Source organism: Scophthalmus maximus, chromosome 17 (genome assembly GCF_022379125.1).
Source record: "Scophthalmus maximus strain ysfricsl-2021 chromosome 17, ASM2237912v1, whole genome shotgun sequence".
Taxonomy (NCBI): Eukaryota; Metazoa; Chordata; class Actinopteri; order Pleuronectiformes; family Scophthalmidae; genus Scophthalmus; species Scophthalmus maximus.
The window spans coordinates 6,424,523-6,441,163 of NC_061531.1; the positions used below are offsets into that span (position 1 = coordinate 6,424,523).

The 16,641-nt window shown below is 46.2% G+C and overlaps 1 protein-coding gene across 2 annotated transcripts; it reads right to left on the reverse strand.

The window, feature by feature from the left end:
• Positions 1–90: 90 nt before the first annotated feature.
• Positions 91–15,544, reverse strand: LOC118288476 (trinucleotide repeat-containing gene 6B protein-like). Of its 2 annotated transcripts, XM_035614620.2 has the most exons (21): positions 15,232–15,544; positions 13,927–14,014; positions 13,501–13,522; positions 12,752–13,186; positions 9,232–12,150; positions 8,883–9,026; positions 8,465–8,655; positions 8,254–8,316; positions 7,948–8,103; positions 7,601–7,735; positions 6,540–6,722; positions 6,184–6,327; positions 5,674–5,884; positions 5,193–5,345; positions 4,808–4,975; positions 4,401–4,547; positions 3,937–4,029; positions 3,447–3,662; positions 3,143–3,213; positions 2,219–2,358; positions 91–2,124 (listed from the first exon to the last, which is right to left on the reverse strand). In XM_035614620.2, exons 2-21 carry the CDS (start codon positions 13,981–13,983, stop codon positions 1,560–1,562), a joined length of 6,213 nt encoding a protein of 2,070 aa, XP_035470513.2. In that variant the 5' UTR covers positions 13,984–14,014; positions 15,232–15,544; the 3' UTR covers positions 91–1,559. The 2 variants fall into 2 exon arrangements, with proteins under 2 accessions (XP_035470513.2, XP_047184294.1); XM_047328338.1 differs by lacking the exon at positions 6,540–6,722.
• Positions 15,545–16,641: the final 1,097 nt, after the last annotated feature.

Consider the following 16,641-nt stretch of genomic DNA (forward strand, 5'->3'; position numbering starts at 1 on the left):
AAAACCTTGTATGCTACTTTTCACCAAATTCCACAAACCTGGATTTCACATACATCAAATCCATGACAGGAATGACCACAGGGACACATGTAGAAGCCAATATTTTTCATCTTTATTAATCTTGTTCTCATTTGTTTAAATAAATTTTTTTTCCTTTGTAAAATCTCAAAACGAAAACACTGAACAGGAGTGTTAAAGCCTGTCTTAATTTAAAATGAATACACAACAACAGAACATTAAAAACGTACGGGAACTCTTGCTCGGCATCTGTAAACAACCCTTCCCTCCCGCTCCACACAGTTTGATAAGATTTGGCATGTCCATTTTCTCAACGCATATGCCTTCAGCTCTTTGTCATTAAAATGTTCTTTTTTTTATTATTGCAGGTCAGACAATAAAAAAGACAAGTCTGCTAAAAAAACAAACAACTTCAAATGAGAAAAAGCATTAGTGCCAATATTTCTTAACACAGTCAGCAGTATACCAAATGCACTCAAAACATTTTTGTATAGACCTTCTGTATAGTAAGCAGCCTTGCCCACATTATGACAGGCATTAACACGCGCACACACATTATTCTCACATTCACACAAACTGTGGTGGTTTAATCCACTTACTTGGTCTCAGTCTCACTCATTCACAAGTCCATATCGTGTATATGACACTGCACTCAGTATCAACACATGGAGAAATGCAACATAGCCTCAAACTGCCAGCAATTTAACATTTATCACTGCAACAGTAACAAACATGTTCAAGAGAGTATAACAGAGAAAGAGTGCGTGAGATACAACAGTAGGAGGTCAGCATTTTGAAAACGGAACAATGACATTTTTCAATATTTTCACTGTTCAAAAATTAAAACCATACATACAAACAGGAAAAAAAAACCAAACTTAACATACACAGTAAGATACAGTTCTGCTGTCAATCAGAGCTGTTTGCATGTGTTTGGATTCGGTCTCCGTCTTTTAAGGGGACATGAATACAAAATGCACTATAACCTCACATCATGTAGTAGTTTGACGTTTTTTATACGATGAAGGTAATGCTGTTTACAGTGCCCAACTGTCTGAAGGCTTGTCTGTATTTGGTGTGTGCATGTGTATGTAAATCTGTCGAAAAGTCCCCTATTTACTAAGCACATTGCAATCCAGTCAAGTCTTTCAGACCAACTGACTTTTCATTCTTTATCAGGTTTCAAGTCTAAGCAGTTGAAATCTTCATCTGTGGAAAAAGGCTGTATACACATCTAACAGTCCCTGCATTTGTTTATATAATAGCTTAAGTCTGGCCACAAGAATGTGTGTAAGCATGTCTCACATTTCTGCTTTGAGTGTGTGTACATATGTATGCTATGCACATGTGGTATATGTGTAGTACATTAATATGCATACCGTGTGTGTGTGTGTGTGTGTGTGTGTGTGTGTGTGTGTGTGTGTGTGTGTGTGTGTGTGTGTGTGTGTGTGTGTGTGTGTGTGCTATAGTAAGTACATATGTAACCCAGTGTATTATGTATCAGTGTGTCCAAACCTACACATACAAACGGAGGGGCCTCATCAGATGGAGTCAGCTCCTCCTCCCAGCAGGTCGCCGGGCAACAATGCAGCAGGGCTGTCCATTTGGTGCCTTTCCTCCATTTGCGGTGCCCCCCACAGGCTGCTGGGGTATCCCGCAGTCATGCCCCCCCAGAGCCCAGACCTCCCAGCCTCAACTCCTACGACACCTCCTCCCTCCCCTGACCCATTTGTGCTCCACTGGGAAAATATCCCCAGCCCGGGTCCTTGGGCTGAAGTGGCGTCTGAAGAACTACCTGTACCATCAAGACCTTGCCAGCCAGTGCCGGAGGACCTCACACTACCTAGAACCGCTGCTCCACTGTCCCCTCCACCGTTTCCATTTCCACCTGAAACTGTACCCGCTGCTGCCCGCTCACCCCCTGGGGAGCTACCGCCACTGTTGGCCACAGCGGTGCCTGTACCAGACGAGCCCTGCATTCCACTGGCCGGGGCCCCTCCTGAGCTGGCCCCCTCTGCCCCTCCGGCCTGGGAATGTGCAAAATAGCGAGCAACTTCTTCCTCACTCACAAACTCCGCCAGGATTGTGGTGTTGCCCAGAACGCACCTGAAATGGAGGTACAAGACCAGGCTCTTTAGATCAACTGGAGCATGATCAATTTTAGGTATATGTGTATTAGTGAGCTTACAGGTTAACCTACATGTGCAGTGCACCCTGGGCCTTGGCTGCTTCCTGCCGGCTGCTGTAGCGAATCAAAGCGCTGCCCTGGGTCAGTCCAAGGTGGAAGGTCAGCAGGGGGCCATGCTGCATGCAAATAGTCCTCAGTGTGGAGCCATCGATCTACAGGGAAAGAAGAATGAAAGTGCAAAAGATTTAGTTTGTGTGATGTTAGAATACTGTCCACAATCTTGAGTCATCCATGACAGGGACAGTGAAAGGTCAGGGTATCTAGGGGGTTACACAATAGTTACGAAGTGTATGAAGGATCCTGACTTAATAATTAATGTGTTGAGACTGTTCACTGTAGCTATATTGTTTGTAATTCTGCCCGTTCCTGTAAGATACACAAGTTGTGCAAGCCAGAGCACGAAAGCCCTGATTAAAGCCATATGGATTATTGTAAAAAAAATCTAATAGAATAACCCACTTTTTTTTTGTTGCAAAGACTTATAATTAAACATTTTCATTTCTATTCTTTTCCCAGAGCAGTGTCACGCCAGTGTCATTTGTGTAGACTGTAATTGATTAAATGGCTCATCCAACTTCACAATCCAATTACAGACGGTCACGCATCGTTCTGTCTAATTTACATAAGACAAACTGCAGGAGAATACAGATGAATGAGCACAGAGGTTAAATGCTTGTGACCAGTCTGTCTGGGCAGGTGTTTTACTTTACAGCCACGACAAACTCGACGGTGATGAAGGGAGAACATTTGAAGTCTGCGTTGCTTGCACAGTGTACTTTCCCATCAGCAACATTTCTGTTTACAGACAGCAGGTTGACTGCTGGTGACACTATTAACAGTCTAAATTCAGTGTTACTACAAATTCCCTGAAAACTTGTGTGGTTTCTTCTCAGGGTTTCCTCCCAAGCCATCCCTCCCTTCTTCCTCGCACTTTACCTGAGGGGTCAGGTTGCTCAGCAGCAACCAGCAGCTGCCTCTGGATGCCACACCATCACTCCAAGCTGAGCCTATAGAGTAAAAGGAAAAGTGAGACAAACAGAACAAACGACAAGGATGAAGCAATTAGCAGGGATTACACCTAAGATCATGACCATATTTAAATGAAGACAAGTTTAACACTAAGTTTCCTCACACTGTAGTCAAACCTGAGTCATCATGCCTTTCGCTTTTCAGTATATAGTAAGTAATAAGCTGACAAATCTTTTATGAAATAACAACATCTTGTCTCTTTAAACAGTACCTGGCCCATATCTTGACTCTTGATTCATCCCACCTCCTCCCCAGCTCCGGGCCAACCGTGGGCCTCCACTGCCCCATGGGGAGGGCGAGGCCTGCTTCTGGTTAGTTAAGCCAGGAGGGGGGCGTGGCAGCTGCGAGCTGTTGCGATTGGTCTTCCAAAACTTGTTTTGTCCGATGGGCTCTGGGGGCCAGCTGGGCTTGTACTCCGAGTACTTTCCTGAAGAGGAAATGGAGAGGGTGGGAGCAAGAGGGGTGATATAGGGGTATATGTTTTGAAAAAACAGACCACAGAAATGGGAATGGAGAGGACATAGTACATCCAACTGCTTAGGCGTCATTGCAGAAAAGGCGTATCTTGTACACCAGTAAAAAACAAAACCAATGTTAACACAATTATAAAAACAGAAACAAAGAAACTGATAAAATGAAAGAGATATGAGGAGAGATGAAAGGTTAAAATGCAAAAGGAAATACAGAGTATAAACAAATACCTGTGCTGTGTGCATTACTGAGGGGGCTGTCTGAGGCACTGTAGGGCCAGGCACCAGGTGAAGGCAGCGAGGTGTTGAGGGAGGGGTTTGGCCCTGCAAAACATTACACGGTTTATTAACACATCCTGTGATAAACAACACAAGGCAACCAATGTAGAGCTGGACTGCAGACTGACTCTGAGGAAGACTGTTTGTCAAACCTTTCAGTGGCTTCAAATGGGAGAAATTGTGCTCTCTTAACATCTGCATCGTAAGCTATAACTTAATATACTCATTAGATAGTTATACTTAAAAATGGTTTAATTTGGTTGTTCAGCTTAATTTCCTTGCTGGCCAAAAGTGACTAATACCATTAAAATACTAAAACTCTGGATGTGTCAATCAAAATCTTATGATTCCTCAGATTTATAAGTAATATCTTTATGCCAATTCGAATACAAACGGCTATGCTCATAAAAACATACCTATGTTGTCTCTTAGTAACTGGTGGTCAGAGTCATTGAGGCTCTGGGGTCCAGGGGAGCCAAGAACACTACCAGGGGTCATGTAGGGGTCAGACTCGGGGTCTCCACTACTCTGGATTCCCTTCCAGGGCACACCAGGCTGGAACTCTGTCATCAGGAAAAAGAAAACGTATTGATTGATTGAAATGGGTAAGTGCTATCATGGTTATGGCCAAGTTTATTATTATGGATTTATTTAGGAACCATTTGACTATAATTAGTCAAATTTATGCAATTAGTTTGTTCTAGGTACTAAAATTGTTTTACCCTGCACATTTCATCCTGGGCTTAAGTTTACTATTATTAATTTCTTTCTCATCCTGCCTCATCATCCTGTGGCAGCAAGTAGCAGGTAAAGGCAAACTCACCTGGAGGCCAGCTGGATGTGGCTGGCTTGTTCCCCATTTTACTACCAGGAGTTCGGTGCCAGTTGTCCGCAGAGCTCTGTGAGGGAATCCCTAAACCATCCCCGCCCAGCATTTCATACTGGGAGTAAGGGGATCCTCCTCTCACTTTCATAGCACTGGGTAAAGGGCCTTCAGAATGGCACACAAGAGTTAAATAAGGTCACACAGATTGACATGACTATGTTTCAAAAACACTTCAGAGTGCTTAATTCAGATACATTGTGAATGAAGGTGATTATCAGCACAGTCACCACCAGATTGACAGCAGCCTGTGGGGAGCTGAGCTTTCACAAAATGTGAATTTTCCCTTTGCAAATATCCTGTCATGAGCCATCTGTTAACCTACCGTTCTTATGGAGGGTTGAGTCGGGGGGAGAGGGAGCTGGGGAGTGTCCCTCCATCATCCACTTGAAGCGGGACTGCTGTCCTCCTGTGTCCTTCATTCCTCCCATCATGGGACCAAGCTCCAGTCCTGACAGGTTACCGCCGGGGGCAAGCCCTGAAAAGAGGTCAGTGTTCACACACATTTGACAGCTATCACTTGCTGTTATTGGCTGACCAAGAAAAATGCACAGACCAGCAACCAGATAATGACACGTAAATACAAAAGGGGGACATAGCTCTTCGCTTTTCACACTTGATCTCAACCAAGTGTTGATTTGCTGACGTAACGTACTTTAAAATAGGATTATACCAAGCAGATTTTGACAGCCAAAGAAACGCCACCAAAAGTAAACTTACATACTAAACATACCATTTGTTTTATAGTTACATATACAGCTGACTGCATTAGTCTAATCCACAAAGATTTCGCCTGTTTGACTCACCCGAGTACATCCCTTGCGTTTTGGCATGAAGGTCTGACAACGGCCCCCCCATTCCAGGATGAGGCAGGGCGTCTACCATGGGCAGTTTGGAGTGGCCTACTCCCAGGTGAGAGGGGGACAATTTGGAGCTCCCTCCTCCAACTGCAGCTCCTCCAACGCCACCCTGCTGATGCTGTCTCTGCTGCTGCAGAATAGCCATAATCCTTGCCAGCTGAGGCAAGACAGGATACAAGAAAACTAATCATATAACCACTGAGTATTGTGAATGGTCAAAAAACACCTTTTTACCAACATTTACTGCTTCCGGCTATGACAGCTCACAGGGTAATTCTGTTATGTCTTATTGTTAAGTTCTCGAATAAAGCTCAACTTCAACCGCAACAAAAAAACGTGACCGTGACCAAGAGTTTAGTGTTAAGACGCTGTTGTTTCAGCAGAGAAATATGTAAGTACGGGTTGAGGCACTGATGACACTGCATGGTACGGAGTGTCAAATATCATCATGTTCACCTGCTGTGGGTCTGGCTGCTGCCGGAGAGGCTGAGGCTGTGGGAACTTCCTCTGGTTCTGCAGGAGCTGCTGCTGCTGCTGCTGCTGCTGCTGCTGTTGTTGCTGCTGCTGCTGCTGCTGCTGTTGTAGCAGGAGCTGACAAGCCTGTGGGGTGGTGGGCAGTGATGGTCAAGACATGGAGTTGAACACAGCATACTTAAGACAGTGCCCACACACAGACACTGTGAGTATGCTGTTAGGGGTGGGATTACAAGACACTCCAGTGCAGATATAGACAAAGGCAGTCTAAAGGGAACTATTTACTTAAATGTGATGCATCCATCCATTAATTAACAATCTAAGATTTAGGCACATACCAGATGGAACTGCTGCATGTGGGGGTAAATGTTGCTGAGCATTGCTAGCTGCTGTGGGGAAAGTTGAGGAGGGAACACTCCTCCACCAACACCACCGACGCTTCCGACACCTCCCACTCCTCCAACCACACCACCCACACTGCCACTAGGAGAGGGCATCTGCTTCAGCATAGGACCCGGCACCTGCACGTCACAGGAATTTATTTATATATGGCTGTTTCTCTCACTCCTTTCATTCCAAATGTATTAGTGACTTAAAATATTCATATTCATAATTTAGCTATTTAAATGCACACTATTTACTCTAAGTGACTGGTGTGTTGGGTCAGCACTATTGACGGGGCCAAAACAATCCCCCACATTGTCCAGTCTTGGTGAAGATGAGAGCTCAACACATCGAATTGTGTATCTTGTTGATATACAGGTTTATATTTTAATTAATAGTTTATGTTGCTGTATTTTACCTGTAGATTTTCCTTGTTGATATGACAGATTTTATAGTATTGTGACTATTTAGCTTTTCCCCCCATTTTTAGATTTATTTGTGTCTTTATTGAAGACTGTAGACTATATTTTGTCATATCTAACTTAAAATGCTCCTCTCCCAAGACTGTCTTATTGTGACGTGAACCTATAATGCTGGTAAGCTTCCTTTTTATGTTTACTTACACAGAGCTCAGTATTGTGTATATTTTTTATATTTAAAGGGCTCATTGACCCCAATTTTTATGCACCCTGGAAAGTGAGGAAAGTGCCCAACCAATAGGCAATAATAAAGAATTAATTTCAACAGCTAGCAAGCCCAACGAACAAGATGCAAGTCTAAGTACCAGACTAACACAGCACTGCAGGTTTACTGCATATCATTTTGCCCCAAACTATTTAAGACATGCAGCGTCAGCATCATTATGGGAAATATTCACTTCATACAGAAAATCATAAAAGGAACCAAAACCTTTGTTTATATAGAGCCAACATTGGCAAGACTCAGGAGAATCTCCAGCTCTCGTGGATACAATATTCATCCTGACTAATAACATCTGCAACAGAAGACAACAGACCTGAGCAGACAGGAACTGATGAGGCACTTGAGCACGTAACCCCTGCGAGTTCATTGGATGCATGCCAGGTTGATGCATCCCTCGAGGCGGAGCCATCCCCCCACCACTGCCAACATACACTCCGTGGCCACCCATCTGCAGTTCAACAAAAACCAAAGAACAATAGAATTGTATTCGTGGTGAATCACATCTCATTGGAGTTTGCAAAACTCATACACGACTTTTAATTTCACACGTATGTCATCAGACATTGTTGATATAAAAAACGAAATAATATAAAAGGAAATTTCAAAAATGGAAGGTCCGTAAGGTGACTATACTAGTTAGCACTATAAACAGACTCATACCTTTTCTCCATACGGCCCCATTTCAACAGGCCCCATGTCTTTGGAACTAGGCATGCGGTAACCTCCCCCACCTCTTGCTCCCCGACGCATCTCTCCGTTATAGTCAGTTCCTCTCTTGTCTCCTTCTATCTTTTTGTCATCACTTGGGTCATCACCCTAAGAAACAACAAAGTAATTTAGTGGAATCTCACCCATTCACTGGACAGCAACAGACATCTCACCGATAATCCATCCCACATAATGTCATTATCAACATGGGACACTACAACTGCTGATTCATTTATTTTTAGTGAATAGAAAACTTACCAGAAGGCCCATGTTTGAAAACTGGCGTGAAACTGGGTTCATCCAGCTGTCGCCACCTCCACCCTTTGGCAAAGAAATTCAAATATTATTCTCAAAAAATAAGAATTTGAAAATTAAAAAGTACGGGAGGAAAGCTAAATGACAAAACGAAAACAATTTTGTGAAAAATAAAAGGGCACATGAACTTGTCCTAGAGGTCAAAGTTCCCTACCTTGATGTTGCTTCTCTTGCCTCCATGAGTCTGACCCCAGCCTCCAGAGTTGAAAGAGGAACTGTTTCCCTGGGGGCCAGTGCTGTTCCACACCCCTCCACCACCATCATCTTCCTCATCCCAGCTGGGGTGACGGGAGGCTGCAACAGAGCCCTCACCCTTCCCACCCCAGCTTTCCATCGGCTTGGTGCCTGCAGCAAGAACAAAGCAAATAGCTATGATACGTTGGCAGACATCTCTCTAGATTCCCTCCGTTCGGTGTGGATTGAAAAATGCTGAACCGCATTAAAACTAAGAGATAAGTAATGTTGCTTGATTTGAGACTCAGCATCAGGTCTTGAAAAAATAGAGAGCATCAATACCTCACATTTAAGATATTGTAATATTTTTACTTCTGCACATTTTCTTCTGCTCTCACCAGGTTTAGGTGCAGGCTTCCCCCAGCCAGAAGCTTTGCCTGTTTCATCTGGATCCCCCCAACTTGTTGCTGCATCTGATGTTTGGCCCCATGAATTCGTACCATTATCCACAGATGGTGCGCCTCCTCCCCACATACCTGGACCTAGAGATTGAAGAATTGATTTAAAATTACCCTTTAGAATGCACCACAAATAAATATCAAGTTATATGTGTGAGAATGACGATAAGAGTCTTGTCTCTTGTCAGATGATGATCAGGGTAAAGAACATTTGCAAAGAGCAATTCTTTATCTTATTTTGGTGTGGCTTGCAAACTGCACAATTGTCATGATTCAAAATTCTCCTTACCCACTGCAGCACTACGAGAGTTTGGGTCCCTGCTGTGCTGCATCCCCTGCTGCCTCCTAGGTGGCTGTTGTTGTTGTTGTTGTTGTTGCTGCTGCTGCTGCTGCTGTTGCTGCTGCTGCTGCTGCTGCTGCTGCTGCTGCTGCTGCATGCCTGGAGGTGGGGCCTGCTGACTGTGGCTTTGGCTGGGCGTAGCATTGTTCTTGTCCCACAAGTTCACATTCTTGCTTTTGTAACGGTTCGGGTCTCCCCAGGCTGAAGTGCCATCGTCAATTTCCATTTTGCGACTGATAGACTGAGGGGAGGGTTCTTCCCAGCCACTGGACTCCAGGGTTTCCCCTCCCCCTCCCGATATTTGGGGGATCGGGCCGGAAGTCCAGCCCGAACTTTGGTTCTGATTCTTGGAAGGTGGACCTCCACCTCCAACATTGGACCGGCTGTTCCACCCACCTTGCATGGGAGCTCCCTGCTGGCCCTGTGATTGGTGCTGCTGTTGATTTGGGGCTTTCATTGGTGCCACTTGGCTGTTTGGTATCTGTGCTGCTATTGTGTGGGGCTTGGCACTCCCCCAGTCCTGGTGGGATTTGCTTCCACCCACATCTCCCCCTTCCCATCCTCCTCTCTGAGACCCCCCTTCATTACCCCAGGAAGATCCCTCATCAGAGTTGCTTCCACCTCTGCTTCGCCCATCTCCCCACCCACCTCCAGGTGTAGAGTCTCTCTTTCCCCAGTCTCCTCCCCCTCGAGACTGTCCCCCCCAACCACCTGCCTCCCCTCTTCCAGTCCCCTTCCATCCCCCTGTCCCTTTTTCCTCTGGACCATCTGTCCACTCACTACCCTGTTCTCCGGCGTCTCTCCTGTTCCCCCCTCCTCCTCCTCCTCTGTGATCCCGCCACTGTTGTTCTTCAGTCCCCCATCCTTTGCCCTGGTTTTCAGGTGGAAGATCACCCCAGCCTCCAGCTGATTTTCCTGGGTTACCTTTCATATCTTCCTCTGGCAGTCCTGGCTTCCGTACAGTGCTACTAGGCACGCGAGTACCACAGGTGGACTGTGTAGCACCACCATCCCAGCCATCCTTCAATGGAGCAAGGCCAGAGTTATGGCTGGTCGTTTTACTGCCAGATGGATCATTAGTTATTGAACTGGTGTTAGACGGGTACCCAGGACCACGACTTGTGGTAGTGTTCATGGTTGCTGATGAGAATGCAGAGGAAGATGAAGTACTTCTTTCATTTCTGTTTCCTCTTCCTGCTGCTGCTGCTGCTGCTGTGGTGTCCAAGTCCCAGGCCACATTCTGTCGAATCTGGGTCTGACCCCAACCCGTGTTAGACAGAACTCTGGGGTCCAGGTCAGATCGATTGAGCATGCTTGCTAAGGCCACTTCAGCATTGGAGGTCTGGTGGCACACAGGCGAGGATCGGTCCTGCTTCTGACTGCTGCCACTCCCTCCTCCACCACTTCCAGCTAAGGACGTTCCTCCACTAGAGGATGAAGGTCCTCCACCTCCAGTGCCTCCACCCTGCCCTCCTCCTCCACCCCACTCCCAAGCTGACCCATCCCCACTCTCCACCCCTTTCTGATTGTCCCATGCTTTTGTCATAGTTTCTAACTTTGGTGAGGCAGAGTCCTGCAAAACGGCACCACCAATACTGCCTCCACTGCTGCTGCTGTTGCTGCTGCTTCCCTCTCCTCCTCTTCCTATTGCTAAGTTACTCGAACTAACACCACCCATTTTTCCACCCCACTCTGCTTCTGAACTGCCTCCTTCCCATGCTCCCTGAGATACCACTGGGGTATTTGAGCCACCATCATTTCCCCTGCCCCACCCTGCCTTCTCACCCTGGCTACCAAAGCCCCACACATTCCCTGCCTGCACCTGAGCTCCAGTCCCTCCTCCACCCCACCCATCTGCCTGTGATGCATCTGTGCTGAGGTCAGAGGACACTGGTGGCATGGATTTCCAAGAAGAGGCAGCTAAGGAGGAAGAGGAAGAGCCAGAAAGATTGCCACACCTTTCTTCTTCAACACTAGCAACCACACAGTCCCTCTCATCATCACCTCCTTGATTTGGTCCTGCTCCTCCTCGCACTCCCCCGACTGAACCCAGCTCCAGACCTGGGTTTCCTAAGTGCTGCTGAGGTTCTCCACGTCTGGCCACAACAGCTATCTCAGTGTGCTGCTGATGAAGGCCAGCTTGATTCACAGATGAAAGAGAATGAGTGGTGATGAGGGTGGTGCTGGCAGAGAATGAGGAAGCTGAAGTAATGGACGAGTGTAGTGGAAGGCTGTCGCTAGCCGAAGTTGATGTCCCACCCTGCACCAGGGCAGGCCAGGCAGAGGGGTTCATGTTGGGGTTAAAATTGGCACCAGGGACACTGCTGCTGCCACCCACTGGGCTCTCCTGAGGCCCAGGTCGAAGATGGGAGACTTTGGAATTGTAAAATGCTGCTGATCCTAGCCCTGCCTCCACCTGAGAGGAGGCGGAGGAGCCCCACACATCACTTGACTGAACACATTCATTAAGTGAGGAAGAGGGAGAAAGAGGAGAAGAACGAGATGGGGAAGGATTGTCCATGTTCCCTGCTCCTCCTCCTACTGCTGCTCCTCCCTTCTGCTGGATGTTTCTCTCACTCCATGAGGCACTACTGTTGTTGTTACCGGGGCAGTCTGGCTCCTGCACCCTTTCTCCAGCCCCGTCAGAACTCAATTTGGCCCCGCCTAGGATGCTTGGCCAATCCTCCAGGTCAGTCCCATCCACAATCACCGTCCCGCAGCCCTGAGAAGAGGACTGGCTGCCAGAGCCTGCCCCCCATGTGGAATTTGCATAAGTTGAAGTAGTAGTAGAAGAAGACGACAGAGCAGCGACACATAATGAAGATGAGGAGTTGGGGGGTGAAGGGGAAGATGAACCCAGGTTGGAATCTATGTGGACAAAATTAAGACAATTCATTTAATTTACAAGTGAAGCACTGACAAACTAACTAATGACTCGTGGAACATACCATCTGGTGGTTCCAGTAATGTCGCTTATTAGTCACTAAAATGAATGTATATCATTGTAATGTATAAGACACTAAAATGCTAAAACGCCAACCAATTGCGTTCTGTTGGGCTGCCCTTTTAGAGTCAGAAAAATAAAATATCAGAGAGCTTAGTACGATATAGGCTCTGTTTTTTGTTTTCAATATAGTATTGGCAAAAAATACTGTCAGGCATTTCTGATCCTTTCTTGTCGCACACACTAGCTCAGAGGGATAACTAGTCTAAACGAAAAAAAGGAACACATTGTTGAGTATTCATGTTGTATCGCTAAATCTGATTCGGACAAAATTCTTAATCAGGTGCAATCCGAGTGTGGTTGATTAAAATCCTTCCCATAGCTGCTGGATAAGATGTAAAACGCACTGTGATTTCTCTCCTCTGTTCCCACTTTAAGACAGAAGATCTAAAATTTCCCCTTGTGGTACAGTGAACATATATAATCAACGCTGCAATCTTTTTTTGTTCGTAGACGTTTACCCACCTGTGCCTCCAGCTGTGCTTGCATTGGGGTTTTCTGCTCCCTGTGAGGATACAGGAGGGGTGGTGGCTACCCAGCCTCCTCCTCCTCCTGCACCCCCTTCCCCTCCTCCTCCCCCCAGCAGCATGGAGGACAGCGGTGGCTGGCCCCTCTTCAGTAACACTTTATGGTCCTGCTGGCAGCGAAATCTCGGTGGAACCTCTCTGGACATGTATCTCTGCTGCTGGGAGGTCTGGCTTCCAGAGGCGGAGGGGGAGGGCTGTCCGTTGGCCACAGCAGTCCGCTGCTTTGCATTGTTCCCACCACCAGGAGGAACTTGTGCAGAAACCCCAGCTGCACCAGGACTGGGGGATGAGGGGGCAACCGGGCCAGGGCTGGGGGACACTGAGCCTGGGGTGGCGAGGGGCTGGGTGCAGGAGGGCTTGGCTGATTCTGGCACTAAAATAGGCAAATAACGGATGTGAATCAATATAAGAGTTAAGTATGGTAAAAAAAACAGGACAATTTCTGTATTGTACTATAGATAACAGTTAAAGAAAAGTTTAAGAAAATGTGTTATGTGAAATGTTAGCCTAACCCTAGGCAATAATTGCTTTTGGTCACCACAACACGTTTAAGTTCTTATAAGAACTGGGCTATGCTGATGAAAGCATATTCAACAAAGCAGTCATAGCATTCAAATCACTGACTAGTCTGTGACTGATACAAGAAGGAAGGGAGCGATCATTGCAAACAACAGAAATAAAACGTACCTTTGATTTTCTGTTCTGGCACCTAAAACAGAAATAAAATTAGGGTATAAGGAAGAAGAGAAATTGCTGTTGGTAAGAAGGTCAAGCATCAAGAAAAATTATCTTTCATATCACTACCTACATGAATCCCTTCAGACCTACAAACATAATCTTACTAGGCTTTAGTCTTTCTACTGCAATTGAGGAATATATTAGCAAAAAATTATAATCAAAATAATTTCATTTGATTTTATATGAAAGAACACAAATCTTTATAACTGAAGTTATCCTAGAAAATCTTGAAAATGGCGAATTGCGTTCGAGATAAGATAGGAATAGAAACCTGGCCGAGTAAACCGTACTGATATGGAAGCAGGGACATCGTACAGATTATCTGCAGAATATACAAGATAGACACAAATCAATCACAAATATCTGGTGACATACCTTCTGAGAGGTTTCCCTTTTCTTCTTATCTTCTTTCTTCTTTTTCTTGTCTTCCATGAACTACTGCTCCCTTTCCCAATTCTCCTGTCTGTGAAGACGAAGGTACACGCTGAATTATTTGCTGCACCTCAAGCCAAACAGGAAGTCACGCAATGACAAAACTAACATCATGTGCAGCAGCAGATCACTCGTACACAGTCAGAGGTGTGACGACTGTAACGTCAACCGAGAGCCCACGGTAGCCCGGCTCCACGCTGCATAATGCATCAACCAGCGAGCCAACACACAACAGAGGCAGCGGCCAAACTCCCAGCGTTTCTGTCAGACTCGGCGTCGCTTGCTCTCATAATAGAGAGGTCTGTATCGTCAGCAGGATCCAGAGGATGCCAGCGTCGACGCGAACACACGAGGGGGATCTGTGCCGAAACAACCACCACCACCGGCAAACGTAAACGTGTGCAATATGCAAATACACGAGCCACGTGAGGGCGTTTTCTGTGGAAAACAAAACATGCTCCAGAGGAAGTACCACCGGGCCCAGGGTTCCAGTGCGCTGAGCGGCGCACAGTTAGCATCGAGTCATACGACGCTAATGTGAGCTAACCGGACAACTTCCCAGCTGCCGCTGCACTTGGCCCCCGGTCGACAAGCCCCTCGGCGGCGGGCGTTCCGCAGCCAGGCTGGGAGCAGACGAGCCGGGTTTCATTTAGAAAAGACCAACAAAAAAAAAAAGAGCAGGCCACCGAGGGATAGCCGTGCGGCTAACGCGAAATGGGCTTCGCACAGCGGGGTGAGCAATTAGCTTATGCCGCGGCCGAGCGCCGTGACCCGGACAGCCGGGGGCTCATGGAGGGGGGGGGGGGGGGGAGACTGACCCTCCGTCGCTCTGCACGACGGATCCAACATGTACGCAGTTGACTGCGGACAACGCGCACGTCACACTGGCTCAAGACGTGCCCCGTATTGTCAAACGCAAATGTCCATTCACACGATTTAATGTTGCGTTTTCCAAACTTCGCATAAAAACAACAACAACAACAATAAAAGCCCTCAACTGACACGCCAGGGGGGCCGAGTGCTGGCACGCTGGTCCGCCAGCACTAATGGTGGACAGGGCCGAATGAAGCGACGGACTGTAGTGACGTTCCTTCGGCAATGCAACGCACAACAAGCGAGGCTCCTCGAACACCGACGACCACAGACGCTGGCGGCTTGCTGCGTGGACGACGTCGACGTTTGTCCGAGCGCGCACTCGTTTCCCCGAAAGCTACCGAAAGCCGCACACGGTCGATGTTCAATACTCACCGCGGGAATCACGTAGGACATAAAGTGCTTGTGTGCGAAGATTCTTGCAGACCTGCCGCTAGCGGGCTAGCGAGCTAGCTGGCTAGCCTAGCGAGCGAGTTCTTCGAGGCTGAGTGGAATAAGAAATGACATCACCGAAATGCGAAAAACCTTAGTCGTAGAAAAAAAACGAGGAGAGGCGAGCGGTCTTTGTTGCGCCCACTGTGGTCCTCAATCTGTAAACAAAACACGCATAACCCCTAGATGACTGTCAGACGCTGTGTGATCTGTTAGTTTACTATCGGCCATTTTGCTTCTGTGCTGTGAAGGGGTTTAGCGAGCGTATGATATCACCAGGCTGCTTGTTGATCAGGGAGGGGAGGAGGAGCGGGGCGCCCGCCGTCACCGGCCACCAGGGGGCGCCCGCCGTCACCGGCCACCAGGGGGCGTCATAGACGCGGGCGAAACAAACAAGTGAACAGGTGGGTCAAAAATTGGGACTATTTTTTTTTTATGTGGACCGCATTGTACGTTTATTCAGTCTTGGTAAACATGTTAAATAGGCCACGGGTGAAATCGTGCTCTGTCTGTATTTTCGTTGGTATAAAATCCTTACAAAAAATGTAAGGATATATTTGTATGTCTATAAGTCGTCAAACAGTGAACTGGTTGATTTGATTACTTTATCTAACTATATTTGAGTTTCAGATTGTCAGTGTGTTTCCTTATTGAATCTACTAACTGCACTTAAATGTCTAAATCAATGCTCTGATATTTCAATTTTTAAAAAAAACAATCCGTTAGATTCAAAGTGTTCAGTGTATTTGAGCACACAAGAGAAGTAAAGCTCTTTTTTTTATGAATTTATTTTTTAAACAAAGGGGAAAATAAAATTGTCAGTTATAAAACAAAATCATTTGGTCATTGTGAACCTTTCATTGTAGTGTAAATAAAAATGCAGCACCAGCTGACCTGCAGTCGTACAAAGGCCATCTGAAGAATAACCAAAAATGAAAAGCTTTTCTCCTTTTAAGAAATTGTTCATATAATGACATTTATATCCACTTTATACTTTTAAGTATGATGTATTATTGATTTATGATCTAAAGATTACGTCAGCCGAAAAGGCCATCGTCATCTTTGAAAATACAAAGTGTGGATGACCAGATTTTCACCCTCCTTACATCCCTTCCTAAAACATATTTCAGACTCCTTCACCCATAACCCTGGGTCCCACTTTGTGTCCTCACAGCTTCACTTTCCACTCCCAAAATACCTCATGACCACTGATCCAAATGCCTTAAAAAATGGGCACCTTGTGTGATCCTCAAGTCTAATTATGCAAAGTGCATTTAGGATAAACAGTATATTCATACTTAACATGTATAAAGCTGTCATGGAAAAAAGAAACATTATTCAAGATGATTAAAA